This window comes from Melanaphis sacchari, unplaced genomic scaffold (genome assembly GCF_002803265.2).
Source record: "Melanaphis sacchari strain LSU unplaced genomic scaffold, SCAv2.0 Contig54_pilon_pilon, whole genome shotgun sequence".
Lineage (NCBI taxonomy): Eukaryota > Metazoa > Arthropoda > Insecta > Hemiptera > Aphididae > Melanaphis > Melanaphis sacchari.
The window spans coordinates 1,603,690-1,614,228 of record NW_020271380.1 but is presented as its reverse complement, the minus strand read 5'-3'; the positions used below and the strand labels follow the sequence as shown (position 1 = coordinate 1,614,228).

The 10,539-nt window shown below is 23.5% G+C and overlaps 2 protein-coding genes across 2 annotated transcripts; both read right to left on the bottom strand.

Moving 5' to 3' along the window:
- Nucleotides 1-612: 612 nt before the first annotated feature.
- Nucleotides 613-3,877, bottom strand: LOC112599710 (transport and Golgi organization protein 11). Its single transcript, XM_025346735.1, has 5 exons — nucleotides 3,744-3,877; nucleotides 3,463-3,674; nucleotides 2,183-2,283; nucleotides 1,966-2,114; nucleotides 613-1,358 (listed from the first exon to the last, which is right to left on the bottom strand). Exons 2-5 carry the CDS (start codon nucleotides 3,647-3,649, stop codon nucleotides 1,145-1,147), a joined length of 651 nt encoding a protein of 216 aa, XP_025202520.1. The 5' UTR covers nucleotides 3,650-3,674; nucleotides 3,744-3,877; the 3' UTR covers nucleotides 613-1,144.
- Nucleotides 3,878-8,062: 4,185 nt separating this feature from the next.
- LOC112599733 lies at nucleotides 8,063-9,522 on the bottom strand. Its single transcript, XM_025346783.1, has 3 exons — nucleotides 9,494-9,522; nucleotides 9,293-9,416; nucleotides 8,063-8,341 (listed from the first exon to the last, which is right to left on the bottom strand). The coding sequence occupies exons 1-3, from the start codon at nucleotides 9,520-9,522 to the stop codon at nucleotides 8,132-8,134; spliced, it is 363 nt and encodes a 120-aa protein (XP_025202568.1). The 3' UTR covers nucleotides 8,063-8,131.
- Between the last annotated feature and the right edge of the window lie 1,017 nt (nucleotides 9,523-10,539).

Here is a 10,539-nt window from a genome sequence, read left to right as displayed (position 1 = left end):
TGGATAACACAACATTCTTACACTTTGTATACCTGTAACATTAAAATTATGGAAAATAGAATATTTTATTGATATTCTCAAAGTTAATAATTATTGATTAGATACTTTTGAAATAATTTGTAATTATCGTTCTAGTGCGAAAAATTAAGTGTTTTTTTTTCATAATTAACTAAAAAGGTATTTGGTAATTAGGTATTGAAATAATTGTATTGCTAAAATCTTTCCATTATCAGTTATCAAACTAGTCAATTAATCACCTAAATCCAAATTAGAGGTAAGTATTGCTCTACTCAAGCTCCCTTAAAGTAAGTTAAAATAATATTCTACTTAAAAATATTTATAAAAATCACTTAGTTTCTAATTAATATGCTTAATTTCTACTCCCTTCTTATTCATTTATAACAATTAGTTTATACTCATCTTAATGATCAGAAACAATATTTTAACAAATTGTTTATAGCATAGTTGAATAAAAACAACAATAACTTGATGTTGATATTTTAATATATTTTATTTTCAATACATTATAATATGAGATAATTAAGTTAGTTTTGACATCATGTTAAAATTTTTATAAAAACAAGATAGTCATACATCACAATCTCTAAAAACTACTCAATAACGATGCAGTCTTGTCTTTAAAATATATAAATCAGCATTTCTAGACTTACTTATAACAAAATTATTATTACTATAGTACACATTAATTTTAAATTGTTGTGATGATTTTTCATATGTGAACACACATATCATACATGTTATACAATAATATAAAGTGTGTAATTAATTTAAAAAAAAAAATGTTGCAACAAATTAAAAAAAGTAATCACTGTTTAAATTTTAAAAGTTCTATTTTACTATTTTTTTCCATTTCTGCACACGCTATACATGTGTTACTGCATTATATTGAGTTGTTTAAAAACAATAACATTTTTAAAGTAGCCAACCCACAAAAGTTCAAAAATATTTTACAAAGTAACTGAACTGTGAATTTAAGATTCACTATTTTTTTTTTTTTTATATACATATATTTTGGTATATGTTATAGTAATATATAAATTAATATACATAACGATGAAAATAATGTATGGTATCAATATGGCATTCACAAAAAATTGGAATACATACAATAAATTAAATGCTTCTAACGTCTGGTTAACCATGATGCAAACTTAAAAACAACATAACTGCATATTAATGTGACAATTAATTTTTTCTCTCTGACATAAAAAGGTAGTGAAGCTGTATGTTCTAATTCAATAACTCGGCGTGACACACGGCCCATCTGTTGACGCAAGTGGGCTAATTCTTCAGATATTGTCATTGGTTCACTAACACTTGTATTGAAAAAGCTCATACTTAAAAAAATAAAAAAATATCACATAAATAAATACATTAATTAGAAACATATTTATTACTTATGAATTAAAAAAATTTGGTTTCAAAGTGTTCTATTATAATTTACATATCAACATAACACAAACACCATTGTACGTTAATTAGAATATAATATAAGATTACACTATACTGATATTTACTATCATAATTTTTCTAACAAATAATGTTCCCAATAACTCCCTTTTAAATTAAATTTACTAAACAATACAGAGAACTTTTTCAATGATAAAATGCTTCATAAAGCTATAAATATTTTAATTAAAAATAAGATACAAATAAATATATGTAATTTTTTAATATAATTATTTAATAAATACATATTAAATTAAAATAAAATATATAAATATATCTAATCTAATATCATATATAAAATTCTCTGTTTTTAATTAGATAATAAATATTTATATTCTAGTTATTTGTACATGGCCATCACCTACAATAATGGAATTATGGAGCAGGAGTAAAAATAATTAAATACAAATCTAAAATTCAATATAGTGTCATTTTATAGAGATGTGTGATATGTTTTATGTAAAACAAACTTTAATAGTAAAACTTTTATAATACTTTGGATTTATTTGCACAGCATTAGTCACTGGTTCAGAATTATTCGGAGTTGATTCTTCACTTTCCTCAGTATTCATAGATTTTATTTCAAAATCATCCAACACAGAAGGGAAATAATGTCTTGACAAGGTAATTTTTTGTGGTGGAGTCTAAAATTTATATTTTTAACCAATTAATAGTATTATTATGGTATATTAATATTGCAATTATATTTTACCTGAACACGGATAAATTCTTCAGTAGGTGGCTGTGGAATGATCAAATCATCAATTGCAAATTCTTTTGGTTTTGATGAAGATCCCTGATGCTGATTATTACCTACATGATAACATGTCATAACATTTTTGATTTCATAAAGAATGCTAAAATTAATAATTTATAATAATTTAAATTCAAAGTAAATGGAACTATATTATGTTAATTGTCAATTCCAATCAATAAAAACATTAATTAAACCTAGGATTAAACACTGAAAATTTCAGAATAGAATATGACTTTTAATAAGTAAAGTATAGTACACTGGTATATATTTAAAATTTAACAAAATACAAAAATGATCAGTAAACTTAGAGCTTTACAGTTTATATCAAAACTATACATACATAAAAGAAAGCTTTTATAAGCACTGAATCTAATTTTATTATGATCAGTCTCAATTTGACACTGAATAAATTTCAAATACAACCAAAATATCTGTTAATTATTATTATTTTAAAAGAATCTTCTCGTCCTTTAAACTAGAGAATATTAATACTTCATATTGTATAATTGAATACAGATAAATAAATTGATAAATTACTGGCTTCAAAATCTAAATTGATCAGAATTGAGAAATAATTCTAGTATAATGCTACCATATTAAAAAAATAAAATTATTATTCAGTGGAAGTTATTTAAAATTTAATACCAAGTATATTAGGTTTATATCTGGATATTATTCTATACTTAGATTCTATATTTTGAATACTTATAAATGATGCATATAATACATTTATACTTTATAAAGTGTATAACATTACTGGTTTCATTAAAATACACAGGGCCTGCTCAAAGGCGATCACTGTATGCATTTAAATACTATAACAAAAAATACAAAGTCTCTAGACTAAAATATTCGTGTTTATGCAGAAATAAGTAAATACAGGTTTTGAATTTAAGAATCAATATTATCTTATGTTAGTCAAAGTTAAAACATAACTAATATAAATCAGAAATTATATGAAATTATATTTTAATCAGTAAACATCATAAAAAATTAAAAAATTAAGAAAATGTAAGTAATTTTTCATAATTTTTTAAAGTTAATAAACATGGTTGCTGTTAATTTAACTTTTTTATACAGAAACGTTTAAACCTATAAAATAAAATTTCATACTTACAAATAAATAAAAATTTATACCTAAGTATCTATTTCAAATAATAATACCAAAAGTATAATACAAGTTACTCGACTTTTCAAAAGAAAAAAAATGTTTAGGAAATCGCAGTGAAATTTACCTAAAAGAACAATTTTTTCTGGAACTCTCATGTCAAAATTGTCACCAAATCGGCTGTTATCGTCCGTGTAGTAGTTTGATGACCGATAATTAGAAATATCTCCATTTACTCGAATACTCTTTGGCACTTGCATCTTATTGTTAATCTCTTCGGTGAAGTTAACATCATAAATGTGGTGGTCGTCCATCTTAAATTAAACTATTAAAGAATATCTAAACATAAAGATATTTCAACATTAAAACCATAGTTAGCATTAAAAACAACAAACTAAAGTAGTTAACCTGGATAATTAGTAGCTTATAACTTTTTCAATAACGTTCTTTAATTAGGTATAACAAATTATTTTAAATTAAAGATTAAAACATGAAACTACGAAAATCTTAGGCCTTAGGTCTTGTTAATTATAAATTGTAGATCACCGTGAACAATAACAATGATCTCATGATAAGAAAAACATCCGTTAAAATGAAATGATAAAAAAAATATTTTTGTAGATTGTTTCTCGACCAAGAGTACTATATTAAAGATAAGTCAATTTTATAATATAGAACGTATAATAAACGTCAAACAATAAAATGCATAATTATTAACTAATAATAAAATAGAAAATTTAAATAGTAAGTTTAGTTTATTCACTCATTTAAATGCGTATTGTCAAGCACTAAACCTAAAAGTGTTAGAAAACACTATTAAACACCATTTAATGATTTTTTTGTCCAAGGGTATATTTTATAGGTCGAAAAATGCTCCATATTATAATATTCAAATTCGATAGAGATTTGTGGAAGTAAATTGGATTTAGAGTATTTAGACCATATAGTTTGTAGAAATCCCAAATACCTTTCAAAATTATCAAAAAAAAAAAACGTAAACAATAACAAAAAAAAAAAAACGGGAATTCTCACAAAATCAGTATTTAACAAAATCGATTAAAATTGACTTAAAATTTTCTACAAATGTTTAAACGCACATTTTAAAAATATAAATTCCTAAATACTTACATGTAAAATTTATTTTGTCATGTAACTTAGTTCTTACTAACTACTAAGCTAATATAAATAACATGGTACGATAGTAAAAGATCCTGTTTGAATGAAGTCTGTGCAGAAACAACACGAACTTACTCACATTATCATTAAAATCATTTTGACTTTTAGCATCGCCAATTGAAGAATCTGACCATTAAAAATATAAAGTCTTGCTATGTTGCTTAAAATATAATATTACCTAACTACCTACTAATAATGTACATACCAACTCTGTAGGTACTTATGAGTTGTGTTCACACTTCACACTGTTTACAACTGTTAGGTATATTTTTATTGTTTTATTGGAGGAACAAACACGTATGAGATTTTTATTATTCGAGTAAACTTTATAATAATTGTATAGTAACTGTATAAATACTCATTATCTTGAAAAATATTAAGGTCTAAAAATTATATTTTAACATGAATTCATTACTCATTAGGTAGGTACATACAATTTGTTGAAAGTTATAAATTTAATGTTTTTTTTTTTTGTCTTTTTATATGACCTTACAAGGGCCATTTAGAAGAAGGGCAACGGACCATTTTGCCCCAGGCCCCAAGTTTGAATATTTTTTGGGGGCCCCCTTAAAGTCTTGATGATCCTGACATGTGTCAGAATTTAGAATTACTTTGCGTTAACCATATAATTCTTTGGAACCTATTATTTCTAAAACCATTTCCATTATAAAATATGTCTATATAATATAATAAATATCAATAAAAAATGCATTCCGTTTCTATATATTAGTCTGTTGTAATTATTTATAGGTTAACAAGTGAAATTCTCAGTTATTCTAAATGATAATAATTATAATTAAATATTATAGACTATTGCAGTTGTCGTAGTGCCAGAGTGGTGAGTGCGAAGAAATAAGAACACCTAATATAAAATTCCAAATATCAACATTTCTTCGTAAGGATCAGTTAGGCACACCAAACGGCGATGACTACCAACTATTAACAAAAAATAAATTAATTAATTTATGATATGATATGAAATTTACACATGAGAGGTAAGGGCGTAGACAGTAGTCTATTAATTATTTTACCGACTGCGACTACCGTAGTCGCTGCTCGCTAATACAGCTAACTTTAGACATTAACCATAGACTAAAGACTAAATTATATTTATGATGATATAGTAGACAGCTTTGCTGAAAAAAAATCTAGAAAAAAAGTTTTCTATAATATTAAAATAGTTTTCTCAATAATGCCAAATAAGATAAAATTTAGATAATATTTACTTACCTACTTATTATTGAAAGTTGATAAAAATATTTTTAAAACTAAAAATGTATGTTATTGTAATGTAGGTATTTGTGTAGTATGAATTACATTTTCTTACATATTAGTATTGAAAATTTTCATAATTTTAATATTCAATGGTAAAAAAAAATATTAACTAATATTTTCAATATACCTAATTTTTTAAATCACTACCTACTTATTATTTTATTATTATTTTAATAGGTACCTACCTACCAATTAGATTAAAAACTATACATATTAGGTAGGTACTTGCCTATTGTTTGTATTGTTACAAAAAAAGTTAATAATTATTCAATGATGAATTGTGTTTTATTTGTACTCAATTTCTATAATGAATAGATACCTAACCTATATTTTTTTTAATTACCAACATAAAATACATCAATTAAGCATAACATTTTTTTATATATATATATAAATAATATTATGTGAAAACGATTACCTAATTTTGAATTAATCTGCTTGGTTAATATTCCTTATCTATGACTATGGCTTTGAAAATACATTAGATTTCTTTATTGCTGTACCTATTCACTTTTTGATATTTGTTTAACTGTTCATATTAATTTGTCATTGGGTCGCTATTAGGTATTGCCAAACCTATCTAATAATTAGAAAGTTATGTCAGAAATAAAGTATTTTTATAACTTAATAAATTTAAATTCTATACCAACCAATCATTTATGTTGATAATTATGATCCATGATTATTTTATTTTTGTCCACATTCATGTTTTATTTTTTAAATTGTATGTGATATAACTTTTTCTATTTTATTTTATTAAATAACATTTAAGTATAAAATGTGCTTCATATTATGAAACATTAAAAATTATAATAATAATACTACCAAGTAACAAACAATAAATAAATGTCATACATATTTCAACAGTTGCTAAAACCAAGAGATAGGTAACAAAATATTATGAAATTTTAAATGTTTAATTCACATTTCACATTACCCAAATGAACTTGTAACATATTCCAATAGTAACTTTGTGATCAATAGAACAACTAAGTAGTAAGCAATTAAATAAAATTTACATAATTTTTTACTATTATCATAAGTAATATGTTATTTAAAATAGTATAGGTAATTTTCATAACTTTGTAATATTAAGATTGGTTCAGTAAACATTTTACTCAAAATTTTTTGAATAATATAACTAGGGATCATTAATTAATATTTTAGGAAGGTCACTTTGGGAATTCTCAAGTTAACAGATGCCATCAAAATTTAATGTAGGTACTTGTTTATCTAAAGAAAGTAAAGGTAAAATCAAAAAAATCAAACAAAAATGAATGAAAACCTCATTTTAACTATCACCAGATTACTTTACCATCCAAATCCATTAATAGCAAAATAGTACACAGCCAATATTTTTGACGACCTCTTTTGCCGTCTTAAGAAACGTTAGTGTCAAGATCTTTTAGATTAAAAATGTTTTATAACTAAAACTTTAGCCGAATCGTGTAAGATGAGTCATATCACTGAATAGCTTCCCTGCGCTCACTTTATTGAAGTTATATGTCTCTTATTTTACCTATTTGTTTTTTGGATTTTTTGTCTATATACAGATTGTAAATGTATATAATAAAAAATTAAAGTTTTTATTAATGTTATTTATATTACATACTTGGAAATTAATGTATTACAAATTTTACGTTATCCAAATAGTTTTAACGAACAAATTAAAAATAAATAATACACAATAATACAGCAATAAATTGGTAATTGTTAAATAGCGTTGATTTTTATGAATTTATATTTTATATACTTTTTAAAACAATTTATGGGTATGAGAAACACAAAAAAAAAAAATAAAAATAAATATACATATTACAATAAATACAAATAAAAATGAGCAACAAAAATAAGCAAATACTAACTTAATACTAATGAATCACACAACAACGACATATATTTTGAATTGGCCCCTGGGAATAAATTAAAAAAAAAAAAAAAAAAAAAAAACAAATAAATTGTAGTTAACTTAGCTTACTTTACTAAGTAAATTACTGTAATTAGATTTACTTAAATATATAAAGAATTATTTTAATATTAAAAATGTAATTTCTATTCTTAACAAAATAATCCATCTGGTTACTTAAAACTAAAATGTTTATTATTATGCCTACAAATGGCTAAAATAGGAAACATGATATCAACAAATTCTTAAAAATACAATTTATTCATTACCTATTAAAATTAACATAAACAGATGAACACTAAGTTAAAGTTATAATACAGCCAAATAAAGTTGACATATTATTATAATATGATGTTATACCATGAGGGACTATAGTCGGTAAATATTTTATTTTTAAGGAAAAACAAATATTTATCATGTATTATTTAAATTTAAATTATTATTGACCATGACGATGAACCCTTTCAACATGAAGGTCAAATAATAATCTGTTGCTTTCATAGTAGTAAGGATTTTGATCAGAAGTCAGATCTGGATCATAATGTAAATTTTGTGTGTCTTCAACTCTAATGCTTTGTTGATTATTTACATTTGAATGACTGTAATCAGTAGCTGTTTGCTGGTTATACTGTGTTGATGTAGATGCATTCTAAAAATTAGTTTTTAAAGATAAAAATTAGAATTATAAGATATTAGAAATTGCTTAAAATTATTAACTAAAACATTTAATATTCTCTATAATACATAATAATTACATAAATAAACATATTTGTAGAACTCATATTTTGGTGTTGTGAGGTACACTTAGCAAATTTATTTTGCTAATAAATCTGATAGTAGTTAGATTTAATTTGATACTTGATGTATACCTTATTCTACTTACTAACTTAATGAAGATTTTTAATTTTATCCTAAAAATTTAATATTTAATATAAATTAAAATCAGAATTTTAAAAATAAAAATAACAGTTAAATAGAATTTAAATTGATTAATAGTAATACATTGTGAAATATGTTTTTCTTTAAAGGCATGTTTAATAGTTTTGGTTTCAACGCCTATTTTTTATCATAAATTTCATAATTTATACTGTTATTAAAGACATTAAGTTACCTAGTAAAAGTATGCTAAATATTCTCATTTTACCATAAAAATATAAGTATTTCAAATAGAAATTTTACTTTATAATATTATAATTAACTAAAAACAATTTATTTCAAATTATACAACTTATTTAAGCAAAATTAATTTAATTTTTTTAATTTTATAGCAACCTTAAATAAATATTTAGTTTTAATATTATTATATACATATGAAAGTATGGTGTTATTTATTAATAAAAAAATTATGAATAATTATAACCAAATAAGTATATATTGATATTATACTGATGATTAAAAACTATTCTTTAGAATTAACCTTGAAATATTCTTTGTAAAACCTTAAATTACAATCAAGTATCATTTATTTTATTAAATTATATAAAATTATATAAAAACGATAACTTATATAAATAAAGTATGTTTTAGGTTCATAATTATTGCATACACAAATAAAGACTTCCATTAAAGGACATTCAAATAAAAAAATAAAAATACTTACACCATAGGCGTTTGTGACTGCCAAATGGTTTTCACCGGCAAGTGGACCATCCTTTAAATACATACTGTGCATTCGTTTTGACAAAGGTTTATAATCGTCATCATATTCTTCTAATGATCTTTTCCTAAACAACATGATTATATCATAGAAATATTCAAGTAAATAATGCTATTTCAATTAATAAAATAATTAATATTTTACCTTAGAACACGTAGAGTATCTGCAGCCATTTCAATTTTTTTCTATGAAAACTAATAAAAGTAGAAGAAATTTAAACTGCTTTTAAATACTTTTTAGAGAACTTTAAGTTATATATCTTTTTTAAAATTTTTTATTCTCGTCTAAAAAACACGTGAACGGGCGATTTCTTTTAAGTTAAGTATAATCTAAACTGAAGAAAACATTTTTACTTTTTTTACAAGTGAAATAGTCGGAATTAAACAATCAGTTTAAAGGAAGAAACATATTAAATACGTAATAAGAATTACCCATGTTCACGAGTAACGAGACATCTACAAAAGAGTTCAATACTTCGACTTACATATAAAATAAATACACACGATAGTGAAAATCATATGCTCCGTAATCAGTGATTACTTTATGATGATAACGCAGGATAATAATATGATGATAACATGGTGGTCAGCTGATGATTTAAAATATTAAACCATGGTTATAACTTATAAGTTTAGTGCTTTATTCTTTTGTTTTTTTTTAAATGCATTGCGGAATATCTTGCAGTTATGTCAACACTCAATTTAATATTATACTTGGACAAATGACCGAAAACGTTTATATGTGTTACAAATATGTGACCTTCCGTCAACATATTTTGACCTAAGTACCTTGTCATAAAAATGTCGATTTAAGGTCTTAAAGATATTTTTCAAAAATGGCGTTCATCAATAATTTTTATGGATATAACTGATATAAGGAATTGTCACCAGTGTTTCCGAAGCAGCTACTGCCTAGTCATAAGTCCTCGTGAGCAGTGGAGTAAATTGGGTTCAATTTCTGGTGGTGCAGAGGCATATTCTCAACCTATAATTTCCAACACACTAATAATCTAAGTTCCTAAGCAAAATCCTTCCCAATAAACCATATATTTTTCCATATATTTCTTTAAATAATAAATACATTTTGAATTATTTTAGCAGTAAAACCTTTATAATTATAATATTAATAAAAAAAACAATCAACAATTTCTTTTTATTTATTTTAAGTTGAGACGACGTTCCTGTTTATAT